At 45.2% G+C, this 21,509-nt stretch overlaps 1 protein-coding gene across 1 annotated transcript in view; it reads right to left on the bottom strand.

The window, feature by feature from the left end:
• tgfbr1b (transforming growth factor, beta receptor 1 b) overlaps positions 1–19,818 on the bottom strand; it is a 28,745-nt gene extending 8,927 nt beyond the window's left edge. The window contains exons 1-2 of the mRNA XM_078938367.1: positions 19,656–19,818; positions 671–922 (exon numbers count right to left, since the gene is read on the bottom strand). Coding sequence (XP_078794493.1) covers positions 671–922; positions 19,656–19,719 — 316 coding nt within the window. The 5' untranslated portion in view covers positions 19,720–19,818. The remainder of the gene's footprint in view (positions 1–670; positions 923–19,655) is intronic.
• Positions 19,819–21,509: the final 1,691 nt, after the last annotated feature.

The raw sequence follows: 21,509 nt of genomic DNA, 5'->3' as shown, positions 1-21,509 counted from the left end.
ATTTGCACATATTTGTATAGAAATACATTGAAAATATTCACATTAATGTGATAGTTACTGTCAGATGTATCAGTGAAATAATAAACCACTGATTGTTAACACCCTACAGTGTTACAGGTTTTCTAAAATGGAGAAGCTCCAACAAAAATGTGCCGATTTTTAAGAAACTTTCAGTTTGGCCACTAGGTGGAGCTCTATAGCATTACACTTTATTCCAGAAGATTGGAGCAAAAATGGAGCTTCAGAACACAAATGGTTACTTTAAAAAAACGTTTTCTTAAAGACTTTGGAAAATTCCTGTCTGTGAGTCCATAAAGCTTAGGTTGACCAAGCGTTAGCATTAGCCGTCCTATGGGAAATTCCATTACATGTTAGCATCAAGCTAACAGACTTTGGCTTTACTGCTGTTATGCGTTAGTTCACCGGAAAAGGAAAGGCATAAAAGAACAATCTCTACTTTGATGGATCAGTTATTGATTAATTATTGATTCAATCAATCAATCAATTTGATCAACCCAGCCCTGATGTTTTTAGGGTTGCTCTTTTTGAATGTGGGCCTCTTTTAGTTTCTGTAGATTTTATTTTCCTGAACCACTGATGGTGGCATCACATCAACCCCCCCACACAGCCCAGCGTTCAGCAGCGGTTGCATCACAGGTTCGGTTCTTACCTGTGATGTTATGCAGGTCCACCTCCTTGTTGCAGTAATCTTCCCTGCAGCATAAGGGGAAAATGCGGGTGTTTTCCGTCAAAGAGGAGGCGCAGACGAAGGGTCGGTCTCGTGGAATCAGCTCGTCTTCAGGTATGCAGTGGCGACTGTTTTTGTCCGGCAGACCATTTGACATCAGGATGGCGGCATAGCAGACGCCATCCGTGGTGCAGCTGGAGTTGGCGCTGCAGCGGTCGCAGTGACATTGCAAGGCTGCAGGACAGACGGGGCAACAGGTCAGACTCTACTTTCTACGTTCACGTTTTTGGAAGATACTCATCTAGACATGAGAACCAGGAATGCTGCACTGTAGGGGATGATTATGCTTCAGTATGAAGGTTTTCTTTAAACAAAAGTGCAGCAGATCACGACACACCTGTGAGCTTCATCAAAAAGTGGTGTGAAAACCCCATTAGGCTTTATTTTGAAAATCTAGAGGAAAATCCTTCCTTTTCTAAGCAGTTTTTGGAAAGACTGTTGTCTTAATTCTGAGAGCTGCTTTAAGCAGTCACATTTTGTGCAGCGCGGTCAGAAACTGTGACATGGAAGCCCGCGTGTCCATGTTGCCCTGTGGAGAAGTTGTGGTTTCAGTTAAAGACTTTATACAGATGGAACTTCTGCTCCATGTGAATTATTATCTAAAAAGGTTAATCTGCCCAACACTCACTTCTTTAGTTATCTGCAGGCTCGTAATTTAACTTGTCGTCATTTTCCTGACACTCTCATGGGGATCAACCCCTCTGAAGGGTACAATATCACAAATGTATAACCTCTTACTATCCACACTTGACGCATCTTCTGACCTACGCGTGGCTTGGTCAGAAGAGCTCCATCTAGACATAAATGATGATCAGTGGAGATCTGTGCTTGCATGAATTCACTCCTCATCAATATGCACCCGGCACTGTATCATTCCATGTAAAGTGGTTCATAGAGCTCATTGGTCTAGAAGCAGACGTCCCAGAGTCTTTCCTGGTACTGATCCTAACTGTGTAAATGTAATCTAGGCCTCATATTTTTTTGACATGCCCGTTGCTTTCTGACTTCTGGGACTCTTTATCCTGTCAGTAACGTCAGAGTACAGCGATCCCCAATGACAGCCCTCTATGGTCTACTTCCCAACAATCACTCCCTCTCTCCTTGGTCTGAGGATCTTATTGCCTTTCTGACACTAGTCGCCCGGCGGACTATCCTGATGCACTGGGAAGATCTTTGCCCACCCACTCATTCACAATGGATCAAAGACTCACTTTTTATTAAGCTGGGATCTGACATTCTCTTGATTTCTCTGGATGTAAATTCTCTGAAATGTGGTTCTAGGGTTGTGCCGATGGACGGTGATGGGTGAGTGACATCCCGATGGAGAGACACCATCGTGATGCCACGCCCCCGCCACGTTGCAAGTCGACACCATAAGCCGCGGTTACATGTACAAAATATCTTGATGGGATCAATGGTCGGATTAGAATCCAACCGTGTACATGGGCCCAGAAAAAATGTTTTCAGAATATAACAAATGTTCACTAAGGTCACACTTTCCGTCGGAATAAATCATTCGCACACGCGCAGTAGGGTTTGAAAAACGGAAGGATATAAATTCCGCCGAGCGGCTTTTTTTCCCAAACTTTATTGAATGTAACAATTCAATACAAAACAATGTTAAACAGCGCGTATCAGCTCGGTAATATACGAGAAGATCTTTTAAACTTGCTTTTAATAATGTTACGGTTATTATGAAACACCTGTTCGCTCATCATTTGAATTTTAATCCGTGTGGTCAGAGCTTTTTCTGAACGAAGCCAGGATTAGCAGTATGCTAACACGGGCTAACAACATTAGCTTTGGGTGGCGCTGCATCCTGGCTGGACGTAAACATGTGGGAATAACATCAGCCTTTATTTATTTGGGACCCGACTGGAAACACAAATCCGCGTGATTGTTTGAATGTTTTCTAAGGACTGAGCGACATTTCTGTGTGTGCTGTGTGCTGACGATCCGAGCTGTGCTCAGACACACACTTTTAGACCCGGTTCTGAGTTCGGTTACCCGGAACCCCTAGAGCTGCGGGACGGATCGCAGTCTTAAATCTCCCACACATAGCGCTCATGTAACAAAGCACCCCCCCTCCCTTCCCATCAAACACAAAGCTGCAAGTCCGCGCTCCGCCGGTCCACTTCACTAGTTAAGTGTGGGAGCGGACTACTTCTTGTCTATTTTGTTTGTTACTTTTCTTGTTAAAGTCACTTCCCCCAGTTTATACTGGATCATCGCGGATTATTCATTAGTTGGGAAATAAAATTAAAAAAAGTAAAATAACGAATAGCAGTTATACAAGAACGAAAAATGTAAAAATAGCCCCCCCCCCGACGATATCATCGTCCATCCCGATGGTTGACAGCAAACATCGTCAACGGCCAATTTAGGGGACATCGCCCAACCCTATGTGGTTCCCTTTCTTAGAACATGTCATGTCCTTGACCTTACAAACGACCCAGTGAACTTTCAAATACATTAACAGGTATGAGGTGTTTAGTGTCTCTGCTGGACACAGATTGATAGTACAGTATATCATTTGTATCATTATTTTATTTATTTGTATCCATTTTTTTCTTTTCTTTCTTTGTAATTGTGTTTTTGAATTGTTTGTTTTTCCTCATTTGAACAATTTATAAATAAATCATACATTAAAAAAACTTTATACCATGGTCCGGGTGAATACTCGATTCTGATTGGCTGCTGGGTATGCGTTAAAACCTGATAACCGCACGGTGATAAAAGAAGTTCCGGTCGGCTAGCTTAAATGATTTGTATCACTGCACCGGCTTCTGTAAAACAACCTTTTGCTTCATCATCTGGGCAAAAACAAGCGGTAAGCGATTAACTTTCCCTCTGAATTGATGCTTTATTCAACCCATCGGGACCATCAGCATATATATATCGCCGAATCTTGACTGCAGCGGTGGTGAAGTGAATAAAAGGGAACGTTACAATCTCCAGTACAAAATAAACTTTTAGTCTGTAAGATGAGCATAAAACGGGGCAAAAACTGTAATTGTTTTATTCCTTTAAAAACTTAGTGTAAAGATTAGTGAAACTGTGAATCTGGAGCTTAGTCCGTCATGGAGAAAAGCGGCTTTACGGCAAGAGGCAACACTTTATTAATGTGTCGCATATCAGTGAAAAGCCCAGAGGATGTATAAGAAACCATCCCTGAGTCTCCTGCATTTCATTTACACATGTACATATGAAAAACTTTCATAAAAGTGATGCAAAGTCAGGCTGTATTCAGACTGGACACCTTTGATTCACTTAAAGTGAACCAGAGTTCATTTCCCCCGATCCGGACCAAAGAACTGTTGCAGTCTGAATACACCCAAGTTGCATGCAGTGTTTTACAGTTTATGTAGAATGCATTTAGTGTGGTGTTGTGTTCTTTCATGAATGGAACTAAAAAACACATTAAAGTGGAGACATCCTGGGCCACATCAGCTTTTTGACATGTTTTACACCAGCATCTCATAATCAGACAACTGTCATTATTGGAGAAAGCCCAACAGATTGTTGTGTCTACGTTACTTAAAAAAGTGGATATCTCCAGAAATCAGATAAAGATGGGACTGCCAAGTCAAAAGGATTGGTTCATGTGTGACTGCACTGAGCATGCTCAGTGTGCTATGAGGACTCAGCTGTGCTATTTGTTACCAACCGCTTTCCCCAAGTGAATCATGTTTAAAGAGCCATACCATGCTTTTGTTAAGCTTTTCATACTAAACAATACTCATGGATTTGACAATAAAGTACCTCTGGCACACAAAACAACACATTTTATTAAATATTTGTCATTTTCCAACCCAGAAGTAAGACGGATCGATCTCTGAGGCCTCGCCTTTTGCTCTTTGAGGGTGCCGCCCATTTCATGACATCATCCAAGAGCCGCCCTCGGCACCGTTTCTGCGTTTCACCCAAAAAACATCCATACACTTGCAGAGACGGATGTGTAAAAATGAAAGAGTTTAGCCAATCTCCTCTAGCTACATAGAGAAAGTGGGTGTGTCTGTTAGCCTGGAGGCGGAGCTGGCGGTGCAGACTCCTCCTGGAAGGGGCGGTTCTCATTGGTCTTCGTCAGCTGGTGAGGGGGGGGTGTTCAGGGTGCAGGTTTTTAGAGGAAAGCTCAGAAATGGATCAAAATATCGCTTTGGGGTTGTTTTCTATATAATAGACTTTATTATTATTATAATAGACATAAAAGCTCAGAAATCTGATTTTGCATGATATAGGCCCTTTAAAGCACCAATCTGATTATCTCTTTGAACCAAGTGGTCTTTTTCTTTGATGATGCCCTTTTTAGCCAAAAAAACAACAAAAACCTGTGTCTTTTTTTAGGACAAAGCTTCTGCAGAGCAGCAGGAGTTCATTCCCTCATAACCCAAGGTTAAATTAGCGGTGTAACAAAATAATAAATTCCAGAACAGGAAAACAAAGACCTTCATGGATCTGCTGGTCTGCAAGTGGATGATCAGAAAGGGGCGGAGCCTGGAGCTTATGGCCCGCCCATCGCAGTTTCTACGTCCGAACTGGGCAGCATTTTTTCATCTGCTCCTGATTCACAACAACTCTGATAAATAAAGCATCCTAAATGCAGCTTCAATTGTTTTATGCATGTCCTCCATCATGAGAAAAAAGCTCCAAGAATCCATTAAAAACACAATTTACATTAGAGTGGGTCTCTAATGAAGAATGTCTCCTGAAGATGAGAAATAATAGAGATCCAAACTCCAGAACGGACACCTCCTCTGTAAGCAGAAGCTCCAAAGCCAAAGAATGACTCCAGAAAAGCTCCTCCCACAGGGTGAGTCTGTCCCAATGCTCCCATCTGTCCCGGGGGGCTCAGCCTCAGGTGAGTCCAGCTCATGTGCAGGGAACAAACCTCAGACTGGGTCGTTCATGAAGCCTCAACAGCTGCAGGCTGGAGCTGGAGCTGACCCCCAGTCGGAGGGGGACGGCCTGGTTTTATGGCACCGGAACAGAAAAACCCGCCGCAATTTAGTGTCAGTCAGCTCCAGCAGGAAGACGCCAGCTGACCCTGATTATTTAGCTGACATTCACACGTCCCTTTCAGACGACCAGCTTATGGAACACCACACACATCAGCAGAGAGCAGCTCTGAATAATTTACAGAGCGGGAGCTCCCAGCAGCATGGAGGACTCGCACGGCACAGCTGCTACAAAACGCCGCTGTAGCGGCAGTAATGAGTGCGAGACTGAAGGAAGTGTGTGTTTACACACAGCACACCGGCTAAATAAAGACAGACTGAGTCAGCCTCAGCACGAGACGACTACGCTGGCGAGAGCCGCCAGAGCCTGGACCTGTGAGCTGCTGCTCCAACACAGGAAGAGGACGTCTGTTGTGTGCTGAATGTTTCACTGAGACCTTCAGGTGTCTGCTGTCGTTCTCCACATAAGGTTCCCACTTATGTGCAAAGAACTTAACAGCAGCACTAGCAAGGGGCTGCTTTAGCCTCCAATGAAACCAGAGTTTCTGTTGAAAGGGACCATCCTCTGTTCTACGCACAACATCAAAGAAACAAAAGGGAAATCACTGTCGTAAAAACACAGCTAAAGTCCTCCAGAGAACTTCATGTCCCACTGAAAGTCTGGAGAACTTTGAACACCACCTTATTATCTGAATCTTTCAGGGAGGGGTTATGGTAAAACTACTGAATGTCACCCTCAGTACTGATGGGATGATGAAGGCTTCTCCTCGTCCTCTAACGGTGTGAGGGACATTCAGCTCTGGAGGTCGCCTCAGAGCCGTTACAGAATCCGACCGCTCTATCTGGAGGCGTATCTTTGAACTAGCATCACATGCTAAACGGCTAATCCTGCTTTTAGCAGAAGGTGTTCACACTGGACTGGCTCTACCCAATACCAGCGCATGAACTTGTTAGTTTTACAGTTGGAAGAGGTTTGGCGCGAAATAACAAATTCATGGAAATCTCACTTATGTTATTACTCCAAGCCCCCCCCCAGTTCTATTCAGATATATGAAGGACTTGGTGTCATAATTCCGACCAGGGACAAACCACCAAGATCTGATTTCTCTTTCAGGATCAATCGTTAAACCTTTGGTACTTCCGTGTTTTGAGACGGACGCTACCCATACCTCACTAACGAATCCGAGTCTCTGACTGGTTAAAGTTCAACGGGATCAACCTTTGCCGACTGGTCATTGGCCGCATGTTTTGCACGTAAAGCCCAAAGACGGACATGCAAACTTACGTAGCCATACATTAACCCAAGACTTTTGTACATGAAAACCTGAAACGCAGGGTCAACTGAGTCAACTGACTTCAGCTTCTTCTGTATGGAGACCAGACTTGGTAAATGTGGCATCACTCGCCCCCATTTCCTTTGGGAGCGGCATTCTCCTAAGTTTTATGGTTATAATGCAACACCAGAGCAACAGACATCTGCTGCACATGAGGCAGCAGCTGGCTGCCGATTCAAATGTGTAAAAATGTTTACTGCTGGAATCTGATCCTTTAGTGTCAGCCTGCAGCTGGACTTTCCTCTTTCAGTTATGATGCTCTATCCATACATGCTCCAATGATGAAACAACCATAACCATCAAACCAAAACCAGAGACGTATGACCAGTCGATGTGTTTCCGTCTAGCAGAACCTCTGCACTGCTGTTCAAACTGTAGTAGAAACTGCAGTTTTCTGCAGGACCAAAAGAAAACCCCGATTCCCGTCTGAACTTTGCACCTCCTGGTTTCTCCATCATTTCAACAAACCTGTTCTCATGAATGTGACACAGATAACCTCCCTTTCTTCTTCCCCATTCAATGTGGAAACATCTCAGCTCAAGTTGACGTCTTCACATACTCACTGCAGGCGGTTCTCAAGTCAGAACTTCTGCAACCTGTTCAAATTCAAACCTTGAAACAGTCCATAAAAATACAGAACAAAAGCACTGCACCCTCATTCTGAAGCCTCCAAACCTCTCCAAGTGTTGTTTTCAGGATGACATTTCAACATCTGGGACATTTACACAAATGCTTCAGAACTTTCCACGTCCATGTTACCAACATGCACAAAACAAAGGGAAAAAAACCCGTTTAAAACTCAGTTTCAGCAGCAGCACCTCTGTGTTGCATCTCCAGTCTGTCCTGGTCAACATCCAGCAGTCAGTGTTTGCTTATTGAACTGAATTGATGCTTTTGACGTTAATCTCATCTCCATGATAAATGATAAATTGTATTTTTCTGGCACACCTTTCTGGCTTGACGTTTGAATTTATATCTAGCTAAGAAAAAATAATTCTGTTTTTGCTTTCAAGTAGATGCTAAATTCAGGTCATTTTAGACCCAAAGTGGTTTGCAAGATTAGGTTACAGCCCGGTTTGTGAAAATATTGTTAGAGGTTAAACGGATCTGTGGTGCACAAACATTTGAGGGCTGCTGATTAGACTTTGGTATCCCCTATAATTTCCAGAAATTATTCTCTTCGATTCACCTGAGACTGGATCCATTCGATTCAGGATCCACTGTATTGGACTTTGAATTCACATGGTTTTACACATTTAGACATATTTGTATAGGATTCTTTAACAATGTATGTCTGTTTTGAAGATATTCATCTGATACAGATCACATACTTTACAATAGTAAAAAGGAGAAGCCCCAACAAAAACATGCAGATTATTATGTTCTGCCCCTCCTGGAGCAAAAAATGGAGCTTCAGTGGGCTTGTGGTCAGAGTGTCCACCCTGTAACTGGAAGGTCGTGGGTTCAAACCCAGGCTGAGTCATAGCATTAGGGGGTTAACCCACCAAATGTTTCCCGAGTACGATTGTGTCTGCAACAAATTTCACACAGATAATGAGAGATAATGGGACTTTAGATCCCTAATGGTTACTTTTAAAAATGTTTCCTTTAAAGAGTTTGGAAAATTCATGTCAGTGTGTCTATAAAGATGACTGAGCGTTAGCATTAACCGTCCTATGGGAAATTCCATTATTTGTTAGCTGACTTCCACTTTCCTGCTGTTATGCGTTCTCTACTTTTAATGATTGATTAATGATTTATCCAACTTGGAGTGATTCCAATCGATTTGATCCACCCAGCCCTACTGCTGATCTAGCTGTTTTTAGGAAAGCCCGTTTGGTGGTGGGGAGGGGGGCGTTAAGTCCAGCTCTGCCCTGCAGCCAGACTACAGACAATCTTTAACCCGACTTAATGTTAATATTTACATTTTGGACAGACTGCATGACTGAACACACCAACAGCTCTACAGCTTTATGAGACACAGCCATGGTCCAAGCACCAGCATGGGCAGGACCTCAGCAGAAGCCTTGTTGTTTCACAAAAACAAAGCATGTCTACAATAAATTACTGTTTTTACAAGCAAATAACTAGATATTCTGATTGGCAAACTCAAAGCTGTCTGACCACAGAGCATAAAACAGCAATTATGAGGGTCAGACGGCACTGCCTCCGGCAGCAGCGTGTAATTTTCTTCTGAAAGTAGTCGACCCATTTCAGAAAGCTAAAGGCAGTCAGACTCACTGCAGAACCTCTGGTCTGTGCTGAAGACCCACAGAGGAGCTGAACAAGGGGCCCTCTTCATCACAGTCTGCTTTAACCCCTGTGCTGTCTTTCTGATGGGGTCCAGATGACCCGCCCTTCCATTGACGTGTTCTCCCTACCATGACAAAGGTGGATGAAGGTGGAAAGATTTCATGTAATCCATGGACACCAGTGAAGATCATTGAAGAGAAAAGGTTCAGAGCACTGTCTAGTGGGTCCAGACTCTCTCAAAACAATTACCAAAACAAGGGGCTTGCCACAATTTGACCACAGTTGTACCATTTAAGGCACCTCAAACTACACAGTGATGAATTTCCACACAATGGTGATTGACAGGAAAAATGTCAGCAATGCCTGCAGCAAGCTTTTTATATAAAACAACATTATTGGTGATAAACTTTAGCCAAATTTAAACTGATCTAGTTTTGTTTCTGCTTGACTCACCGCTCCCTGTTCAGCTTTTAGAAACTTAAATATTCCAGTTCTTAAACTGTTTTCACACAAGCATTTTGACCTTTTTGTTCTTTTTGAATTTTGTAAAAGAAAGGCAAATGTTAAGGGTGCAGCTCCCTGTTACCATGGCTGTGTGTGACAGTGTGTGTGTGTGTGTGTGTGTGTGTGTGTGTGTGCGCACAGGAAGAAGCTCTTGTCATTTAACTCATTTAACTCATTCACTTAGCAGTTTGGTTCCAGCTTCCCAGATGGACTGGTCCCTGATGCAGCTGCATTCATTAGTCTGAAGAACTTTTAGTGCTTTTAATTATTAATTACTGTAATGGAAGTCAGAAAACAGACAGACCTGTGGGAGGTTCAGACTGAACATTGTACTCATTCACTTAACAAGGCCTGAAAACTCTGACATTTAAAGCTTGTCAGATAATTATGCCCCATTCTTTATGACATGTAAAATGAGTCCATGTTAGCATATTCGCCCGGAAAACCGGAAAACTTAAAGCAAACAAAGCAGAGAGCGGTGGAGGAGCAGAAAGTAGGAATCTACGATGTTCCTCTGTGCATGCACAGCAAAAACCACCGTCTTCACACAGCAGAACTTCTAAGCTCCAGCCAGAATAGACGTTTATCCCTCTAGGACTTTGATACGGTTTCAGGACTAGGGCCGGGTATCACCACTCATTTCCAGAATTGATTCAACCCAATTCAATTCACCAAAGTCTGGCTCAATTTAATATACGTCTTCTTTTTATTGATACCAAAAATCCACTCATTTAAACATGTTTGTTTACGTGCTGTAAAATGTATTAGTGAAATAATAAACCAACACCATACAGTGTTACAGGATTTCTCAAACACAGAAGCTCCAACAAAAATGTGCAGATTGTTAAGAAAGTTGTGTTATAGTTTGGCCACTAGGTGGAGCTCTGCAGCATTACACTTTATTCCAGAAGATTGGAGCAATGGTGCTTTAGACCAGCAGCCCCCAACCTTTTTTGCGCAACGGATGTTTGACAATTCTTACGCGGACCAGCCTTTAAGATGTGGCGGATAAATACTGTAGCAACGCTACGATGGAGGATGCAGAGAACCGTGATAAGACGAATTCTGAGCTTTTATTTAGACACGCATAACATTGTATATCACAAAGGTGTCATCATCCTCTCCCCTTCCCTCACTCATGGTGCTAAACAGAAGTACTGTCTGTTAAATGTAGCTTTCTCTTTTTGGGAGTGGAAGGCTCCTCTTCTGTCTCCTGGCTGGGCTTTTCCACTTGGCAAAGAACCTTTCCAAAGACGTTTGTTTTTTACTCATTTTGCTAGTTCCTGGGTTTTATTTTAGCGGTAGCGGTACCGCTGCAGTCTAGCGGTACCAGACTGCACTTCTGTGCAGTCTGGTACCGTTCCGCGAGGCCCTGGGGGTTGGGGACTGCTGCTTTAGACCACAAATGGTTACTTTAAAAAATGTTTCCTTAACCCTTGTGCTATCTTAGATGACCCCCCCTCCATTGACGAGACTATTACTACAATTTGTAGTTCGGAGGATGCCTGTAATTCTGATGTTCTCTCTAACTTTTTTAGACATCTGCATATACCAACGTTGTCTCCTGAGGATGTCTCTGTCTTGGATGATGTCGTAGCAGCTATTAAATCAATGCAGCCACACAAATCACCAGGCCCAGACGGTCTACCGAGTGAGTTTTATGCAGCTTTCTCTGAAAAATTGGCTCCAATGTTAGCCAAAGTATATACAGACTCTTGTAACCCTTGTGCTATCATAGATGACCCCCACCCTTACATTGACGTGTTCTCCCTACCATGACAAAGGTGGATAAAGGTGGAAAGATTTCATGTAATCCATGGACACCAGTGAAGATCACAAATCATGGAAGAAAAAAGGTTCAGAGCACTGTCTAGTGGGTCTAGATGACCCAACTCCCAATGTTAAAGTGCCTAGGATAGCACAAGGGTTACAGAGTTTGGAAGATTCATGTCTGTGAATCTTCTTCCTCTTATCCAGGACCGGGTCTCGGGGGCAGCAGTCTAAGCAGAGATGCCCAGACTTCCCTCTCCCCGGCCACTTCCTCCAGCTCCTCTGGGGGGGACCTCGAGGCGTTCCCAGCCCAGCCGAGATACGTAGTCCTGGGTCTTCCTCGGGGCCTCCGCCTGGTGTGACATGCCCGGAACACCCCCCATGGAGGCGTCCAGGAGGCATCTGGACTAGATGCCCGAGCCACCTCAACTGGCTCCTCTGGATGTGGAGGAGAAGCGGTTCTACTCTGGGCTCTCCGTGGGTGACCAAGCTCTGACCCAACAACACATTAAAAAGAACACATGCAACACTAATATCTTCATGCACATTCTCATTTGTTTTTCCAATTCACACTCCAGTTCTTCCTCCTCCTCACTGTAGTGCACAGTCAAAAACAATCCCGACAATCCACTTCCATTCTGGCCTTTTTTGCTGCAGCAGCGTGTCTTTTGATTTGCAATGCTCTTTGAATTACAACATCATTTCTTTTTTTGCAGTACTAAATCGTGTGGTCACTTCCTTGAGCTCACGGGGTTCACAGACTAAGGAAGTCCATCGGTATGGTCACTTAGTATCAAGTAAAAAAGACTTAGAAGCCTAATAAGGTAGAGGCATTTTATTGTTGCTTTAAAAGTATTTAACTTGATACCTTCCATAACCGCTGCACTGATTGACTCCAGACTCAGCATTCACACGAGCACTTTCACAGAAAATGCCATTTTACGGTCGGAGAAGTAACAGATCATTACACAGTTATTCTGCAATAACTGATAAAAAGCTTGTTTGACCTCGGTGAAGCTGCTCCGACTGCAGACTTTGGACCTAAAGCTCTGACTGTAGCACTAGCCTTGGAGCCGAGCCAGAACTTTTGGCAAAGCAGTTTGACTGAAGAGTCAGCGTCCCACCATCAACAGTCTGGTACCCCGTCCAGCAGAAAACCGACTCTGGTTAAGGAGCACCACCTCCAACATATTCAAAGATAAACGATCCCCTCACCATAAAAACAGGGTGCAGATCCAGACATCATCTCGTTGAACCCAAAGGTAACGTTGTATGTCCCTAAATAGACATGATGATACTAAGGCAGTGTAAAGTCAGCGGATGCTTTGGTTTGTACAGATAGATTTAAAGACGCGTTGATCCATTTTTTTTATTGGTAAAACAGGGCTGTGGATCATTATTAGGGTGGCTATCCAATTCGATTCACGAATCAAGACCGATAATTCACAAATGAAGCCACAATTCTTGATGTATTATTTTTGAATGGTTGCTTTTGGCATGTCTTTTTACCAGACGTATAAAAACCAAAATAACATGCGTTTGATCCCAAAAATTTATACCTTTATTTTTAGCAGCCGATCAGGAACAAGAAAACATTAAAAACCACAAAGATTTTAGAAAATGTATCCTTAGTGGAAATACCAAAAACTGCCACGCCTTAGATGAACATTTTGCAGATGCCTTCTTGTACGGACTTCTCTGCCACACTAGCTAGCAGGCCGTCATAAATAGTCAAGTATGTTTAAAACAAAATCATATTCGGAGCTTATCTACAAAAAACACTTAAAAATATGTACTTCAGACTTTACTTTCAATTGTATTTACTTCAGGAGACAGTCGGATGTATGTTTAAGCATTCCTAGTGATACTTTTATTATGATTATGTCGTTTTTAGACCAAAATAAAAAAAACTTTAGTTGCTTTGTAAGGCATAGTTTCTGCAGAGCAGCTGAAGTACATCAGAAATTCACTTCTGAGTTGTGGGGCGGAGTAAGCCCACACTTATTTCCCATCATCCATCTGTTAACACTCCCCCACTAGCTTACAGCCCCTCACACCCCAAGCTAACATTAGCGGTGCAACACAAACGTTGAGCAATAATGTAGATATTCAGTCGTACAGTTCTGATCCAGATTCCAGCTCATACGAGGCAAACAAAGACCTTCGTGGATATGTTTGTCTGCAGGTGGATGATCAGAATGGAGCAGAGCAGGAAGCTTATGGCCCGTTGACTGTAGTTTGTGAGTTATAACTACAACCTTTGTGAAACTGCATTTTTTGGTCTGCTCCTATTCTTTATTCCACAATTTGAAAAAAGAAAATACTCAGAAATGCAGATTTGATGTTCAGATGATCATCATCAGAGAAATGCTGCAGGAACATGTCAAAAACACAATTTACTACACTGGAGTTACCTTTAAGATCCACAATCATTCTGCAATTTTAGAGCAGATTTTACATTGCCTGAAGTGTATTTTAATACGCTCTGCGTTTGTCTTACCAAGATCGTGAATCAGCGATCACAGACACAGCAAAACACTCGGCACTTGAATTTTTGGGAACAGATTACAAATACCCAGGAATATGTATACATAGTTAGACAGAGCATTTAATTACACACATCTTACCCAAGTGAATGCCCTGTAAGGCCTTACTTTAGGCTAGAGATGTGAAACACTTTTTCAGGATGAGGTGTCATTCTGTCTACTGTGGCATGTAAAGAATGGCTCATCAGAAATGTTGCTCTTGGACCCCTCCCTGTCAGAAAATGTACATATGTGTGGGCTGAAGGTGCCTGTCGACGGACAGCTCTTAAAGTTGTACCAAAAACTTTAAGGAGACAAGCAGTTTGTGAGATTGTCCTCTTATTGGAGGTCTGTAGGACAGGCCCACCTCCCTCCCTGAGGACAAAGTGGGGGGTACACCTCATTCACAGAAATCACTAAAACTGCCCAGCAACAAGAACAAACACCCCCACAGCACTGCCTAATGATATCCAAATGTCACCCTCCCCCCATGTGACCCTCGGCTCAAGTGGTTTCCAAAGGTCACCGCTCCACCCTGCCCCCTTGACCCTGCCCCCATCCACCCGGTCTGCCCCATTATTACCACTCTTTGTCCATACAGATGTGAGCTGTGTTGAAGGAGGGGGTCCACTCACAAACCCTGAAAACCTGAAACTGAAAGCCTGCCATCTGCTTTGCTGGACTCTCCCCCCACCCAGCTGACACCCGGGGGCTGCGTGGCCCCCAGCTTTAACAGAGCAAAGGCTGCACCCGTCCTTTTGTCGTCTGAGCCTCAAAGGTTCACACCACATTCCAATACCATATGGGTTTCTCAAAACTAAACTTTCAGTGTAAAACAGCAAACCATTGTGTTGTTTATCCTAACAATATCACCACGGTTACTGATCCAAAGGTGGAATGCTAACGTACATTTTTAAAATTAAAGTGTGACATAAAGGCTGCTGTTGCTTTAAGAGAAAACCAATTCTGCCCAGAAGCAGCTCTGTGACCATCGAGGAGTGGAGGCAGAGGAAGAGGAGGAGGACATCTGCCTGCCCTGATGAATATGCAACAGTTTGACCTCAAGAACAAACCGTCAGCATGCTGACAGCTGCTTCGACCCACACACACAAAACACTGACCCCCTATTGTTCAGAGCGCGTACACATGGAGGACACGTTTATACGGCGATGGCGATGGCTTGTTCTGTTTGTTCATTGGACTCTGCTTGTTGGAAGACGACATGCCGGCTCACCTGAACTCAGAGAACCAACTAAGCAAACGGCCGCTTCAGAACAAGGGGCTACTGGTAAAAGCAAAACACAACAGGATTCTGAAGGAGGTCAGAAGAGACTCCTCAGTAGACAGAGTCCTGTAATCTATAGAGGGAAAGGATTGGCAGGACTATCCCATTGTCATGTTGGGTTTTCTCCTGGTCCTGGTCTGTTTGGGGCATTAGAGTCCCAAACGGGTCATCTTTGCATCTATTGTAAAAGTGTTTCCAGTGGTCTTTTAATCATGCTTATGCTGTTTTAAGACAAAAATGTAAAAGCTTGTGTCGTTTTCTTAGACATAGTTTCTGTAGAACAGCAGGAGTTCATTAAAGATTCGCCTCTGAGTTTCGGGTGGAACAGTTGGTGTGAAGTAAACCTGCCCATATTTCCCATTATCCATCCTTTTACACTCTGTCCCACTAGCTTACAGCCCCTCACAACCCCAACCTAACATTACTGCTACAACACAAATGGTGATCAACATCAGATCCATCCGTCCAGTTCTGATCCAGGTTCTGGCTCAGGCCAGGAAAACAAAGACGTTCATGGATCCATTTGTCTGACAGTGGATGATCAGAATGGAGCAGAGCAGGGGGCTTCTATCCTACCGATGGTACTTTTATATCACAAACAAGGTCTTTTTCCAACACCACTTATTCATCAATTTAAATATAGAAATTCTCAGAAATGCAGTTTGGTCTTAGTTCTCCTAATATATGTCCTTCCCCATCAGAAAAAAGGTCCACAGGAACAGGTCAAAAACATCAAAACACAATTCTTGTTGGAGGGGGTCTGAAGTTCAGATCTGCACACCACCAGTAACAGATCTGCCTTTTGGAGACAGGGTTCTCCCAGAGTTCTGCTCCGGTTCTCATCAAAGGCCAACGTTGTCTCCAGACAAACTGGATGGGAAGAACATTCATGGTTGGGGGCGTGCATGTGCAGACGCGGTTCAGTGAGCATCATACCACACCAGTCAGTCATCTACAAACAAAGAAATAACATGTTTATTTGAACTTTAAGTGAGGTGGGCCCGTTTCCACGGCGACAGTCTAAACTGCAAACAATCTAAAACCAGACATTAGACTTCAGACAAGACAATTCTCTGACGTAATGGGGGCCTAGGAGGATAGCAAGTGGAGTAAACTGCCTTCATTCAGGGAGCAGCACAAAGATCTGAGTTACAGTTGAAGGCCACACAGATTCGCTGCCAACACATCCAACGTCCACCCTGAGATGTAAGCGCTAAAGTGAGTATTCAAGGAGAAACATTGTACTGGTGATGGGCTCAGCCGTGGGGCAGACAGACCACCTCTACATGCGGTCACCCGGCGGCGGCTCCCAGCCTTTATGGTTGGTCTGTTGAAGAGTGTTCAGAAGTGCTTTGTGTGCCTCTGAACCCAGCAGTCACTGCAAACACTAAAACCTCTCCAATTAGTCAGGGGTCTCTGCGCCAGGACAACAGCAGCTCAGGGTCACCAGCGTGCCTGACATTCCTCCACCACTGCCGACAGACGGCACCAGAAGAACAACAGTTCACCAGAACACCAGAGGAACCAAAACAGAGGAACAAGACAGCAGAGAACCGCAACGACTGAAGAGAGGAAGAGGAAGCAGAGGATTGCAGTAACCTTGACAAAAAATCCCATGACCGCTGCCTTTCTGAGACATTCCTCTGCTGGTTATCTGAGCCGCTTAGAGAAACATCAGGCCTGCAGCCGGGTCACAGGCTGAAAACACATACTTCCTCGTCTCCGTGTTTTCACGTGTAAACACTGACAGATGATCCGAGCCCTCATGGGCCAGACCAGCTTCTGTGTCCCGTTCAGGCTAAACATTCATTTTTGATTAAATCCAAGCAGCGCTGACAAAGAAAATGTCTGCTAAAAATGAGATTTATGTTTAGTTGTTAATGTTTACATTTGATCTCTGATTCAAAAGCAGATTCCTTCCCAAATCGTGTCCAGAAAGCCTTTTCTTGCTCACAAAGTCACAAAAGTGGAAGAACAATTGTAAATGTAAACCAGGACTAAGCAAAACCTTTTGGAACTCCAAAGAGAATAAATGAAACCTCCCTGCAGGTTCAAACTAACAAATGTGTTCATGTGAGCAGACACTGAGCTGTACGAGTCTCCGTTCAGCTGGGTTTTAGTTCTTCTGACTAAAAACCTCAGGAGATGCTCAGGGTCCTTCAAAACAAAAACCAATCTGCGCTCATCGACTGTTTCTTTGTGCTGAATTTAAGAGGGGACTTCTAAAAGTGAATGATGTGAAGACGACATGGAGGACAGACATCCCAGCCGCTCCTCACCGACCACAACACCGGCCCTCCAAACCCTCAGCCTGCACTTCCAGCAGTGTGCATGTGCTCGGGTCGCCGAAGCCGTTCACACCTGGCGGTTCTTAGACGTCCACCTGAAGGACCAAGGACGGTCACAGAGAGTCCGGGACTCCCACGGAGGCTCAGCGACACGCTGGGATCAAAACCACAGCTGGGAGGTGATTTGATAGATGTGTTGCTCTGGCACTTCCACCCTGACTGGTTGGAGAAAAGTCCAAACAGTTCAAACCACAACCTGTGAGAAGTCAAATCTGAATCTAAAACAACAACATCTGAACGTAAAGCTTTCAACTTTCTGCCTTTTCCCTCCAGCCGGCCCCCCTCCCCCGTTAGCCCAGCTGGGCTGGATTTCTGCACATCATCATTAAATCCACCTGCATCCTTCCACAACATCAGTGATTGATTCTAAAAATGACTTCCAGCATCCAAGAGCCGCTGACCCCTCAGGATGAAATCATCATCATCATCATCATCATCGTCATCGTCATCATCTCCCTCATACACAACACAGTGGGAACTGAAATACATTCACTGTCCTTTTGAAACCAACCAGGCAAGTTGACATTTTAGGACTTTATCTAATGCTGATTTTACTGGAGAATAGACGTCTCCTTTTTGGGGGGGTGGGTGGTTGTTCTTTGTCTTTGTCCAATCACTCGCCATCAGAACACAGGAATTTGATGGAGGAACCTCCAGTCAACGTGAACACGGCGCGTCACGCTCTGGGACACGTATGTGAGCCCATCGTGAAGCAGCCCTTTGGGCTTCCTGACCCACCAGTCCAGGAGGCATAAATGTGGGAGGAGTCACGGCGCGTGGGGACGGCGTGCCGCGGGACCGCCGAGTGTTCTGCAGGGTATAACACTGGGATGTGGGTTAGGAAGTTCTATTACAGCCGTGTAACCCACAGTAACCCCCCCCCCCCAGCTGTTCCAGTGTAGCCCGGAGTAAATAAACGCCCCCCCCCCAGCTGTTACAGTACAACGCGGAGTAAATAAACGCCCCCTCCCCCTCCCCCCGCTGTTCCGGTGTGCAGAGATGCAGGGGCGTGGTGCAGCAGTGATGCTGATCCTCTGCTCTTTGTGAAGATATACTTCTCACCAGTATCCCGGATGTCCACGTCACTGACAGCTCTACTGATGGATGCACGTGCACCACCTATTTTCCCAGTGTGCGCCGCGCGCTCCTGTCTTCTTTTCTCATGCAGATTCTGATTCTCAGAACGTGGACCCCCACCCGTGAACACCACGCTCCCTCACAAAGAGAGCGCTGTTGCCTCCCTTTCCCCCACATCACAACCCCCCCACACCACGTCCCACCTTTACAAGTTGCCAGCGGTGGTGGTGTGTGTGTGGGGGGGGGGGGGGGGTCTATAGAGAAAAACAGCTGCCCCGGAACGAGCGGAGAGAGGAGCCATCCCCCTCTCCTGACAAACGGAGACCGCCGGAAGCCGTGGCAGGAGAGCACGCGAGCACGCGCTCGGAATGGTCAACTTTTTTGCGCCGCGCGCGCACATCTGTCAGTGATTTCCAAAGACTGCACCCCTCCCTCAGAAACGAAGCTCATCTGCCCAGCCGCTGGAAGGTTCTGCTAACACCGGAAAGTGGCCACACAAGTTCTGCCACATATTCCGCTCCAACTCGACGGAACCGTTCCGCGTGGAGTAAGTTAGCCGGACACCGCGCGGACGGACGGAGCGGGGAGGCTTAACACCGAACCGAGGCTCCGACCGAACCCACCCGAAAACGCTGACCCGAAAGTCCGCAGGGTCCGGAGGCGACGGCGGGTAAAGTCCCCGCGGCGGAGCAGACATTCCTCAGACGGTCGGAAGCGAGCGGACCCGCGCCATCTTAGTTACTCTGTGCTTTTTCTAAACAAAGGCCACTCGGAACCGAACCCCCTGCCCCGACCCGAGGGCAGGACTCCAGCAAACCCCGCCGGAACCCGAAGCGGACCTCCGCGTCGCACTCACCGGTGTGCTCGTGTATCCTCGTCCCCGTTAGAAGCACGAGCAGCAGGCAGGCGGGCGCGTGCATCGTGGCTCCGGAGCAGACTGGCGCCTGTCTGAGGACTCCTGCTGGCTCGCGGAGAGGACGGCGCTGATTGGCTGAGGGAGGGGACAGTCCCGCCTGTCCTGCGCAGAGTGTAGGACAAGGCTGCAGCTGATTGGTGGACAGGACGCTACGCCACGCCCCGCACTGGCGGCTCCTCCACCCATGTAAACAAACACTTGCTCTTCGTAAAGAAGGCAGTTTCTTAAGAAATGCGGGAGGAAAAAATGTGTTCAGAATAAAAGGTTTGGGTCATTTTTGTTAAGTCGTCTGCTTCGGAGGGAGTCAGAACTCCACAGAAGCACAACAGCCCTGAACTGTCCCATTATTGTCCCAACAGGGCAGATAAAACAGCAGAAAGCTCTTTTCCATTGCAGTCATGTCTGCTGTGTTTTCAGCACAGACACCAACTTCCTGTTTTCATAACGATGCTATGAAATCAGACCTTTTAAGTTGAGCTCTGCCTACAGAACACACTTCAAACATTAAAACATGTTAAAAAACACAGAGGGAGATAAGACTATAGAAAACAGTAAAAAGACAGTGGTCTCATGTTGGGTTAAAAGCCAAGGCATAAAAATGGGTTTTTAAACGGGTTTTAAAAATGGTCAGTGAAGGGGCTTCTCTAATGGCCAGCGGCAAAGTATTCCACAGCTTTGGAGCGGCTACAGCAAAAGCTCTGTCCCCTCTGAGCTTCATCTGGACCTCGGTACCTCCAGAAGCAGCTGATCAGCTGATCTGAGGCACCGGGCTGGCAAATAGGGAGAGAGAAGCTCAGAGAGGTACAGCGGGGACAGACCGTGTAAAGATTTAAAAACAAATGAAAGAATCTTAAAGTGAACTCTAAAATGCAAATGCAGCCAGTGGAGCGATGCTAAAATTGGCGTGATGTGGTCTCTCTTACGACCTACAACCAGAAGACGGGCAGCTGCATTTTGAACACGTTGGAGACGTGAGAGAGACGACTGGCTGAGTCCAACATACAGAGAATGACAGTAATCCAGCTGGGATGAACGCCTGGATTACTGTTTCCAAATGTGCAGCTGTTAAAAAAGGTTTTACCTTAGCTAGTTGACGAAGATGAAAAAAGCTTAACTTCACTACTGAGCTTCTCTGTTAGTCCATCTTAAAATCACTATCCAATTTAACACCCAAGTTAGAAACAGTTGATTTAAAAAAAAACTTCAGAGAGTCCAGATCAATCGGGGACGGTCCACTAAAATCATTCGGTCCAAAAAAAACAACGTCTGTTTTCTTTTCATTCAAACTCAAGAAACTTAGGGCCAACCAGTCCTTAATGTCGTGGAGACATGACAGGAGCTGCGTCACAGAGAGATTATCCTTTTTAAGCGGCAGATACATCTGACTGTCGTCAGCGTACAGATGAAAGGAAATGCCGTGTTTTCTTAGAATGGACCCTAAAGGTAACAGATATAAAGAAAACAGAAGAGGTCCCAAAACCGATCCTTGTGGGACCCCATAGGGAACCCGAGCTGTGGTGGATTCGTAACCACCCGAACTGACACACATGGTTCTTTCCGCCAGGTAAGATTTGAACCAGTCCAGTGCAGTACCTTGAATCCCCACCAGGTTCCGGAGCCTAGAAATTAAAGTGCCATGGTCTATGGCAGGGGTGTCAAACTCATTTTGGTCCGGGGGCCAAATTCAGCCCGTCTGATCTCAAGTGGGCCGGATTAGTAACATAAAAGCAAAATAACAGCTTTATTTTTGTTTTTTTACTCAGTTGGAAAAAAATGCCTCAACCAACATAGTAG

This window comes from Oryzias latipes, chromosome 20, assembly GCF_053564925.1.
Source record: "Oryzias latipes strain Hd-rR chromosome 20, Olatipes_Hd-rR_3.1".
Lineage (NCBI taxonomy): Eukaryota > Metazoa > Chordata > Actinopteri > Beloniformes > Adrianichthyidae > Oryzias > Oryzias latipes.
Note: the sequence above shows the minus strand (reverse complement) of the source record. Positions and strands in the feature narration are given on the sequence as shown.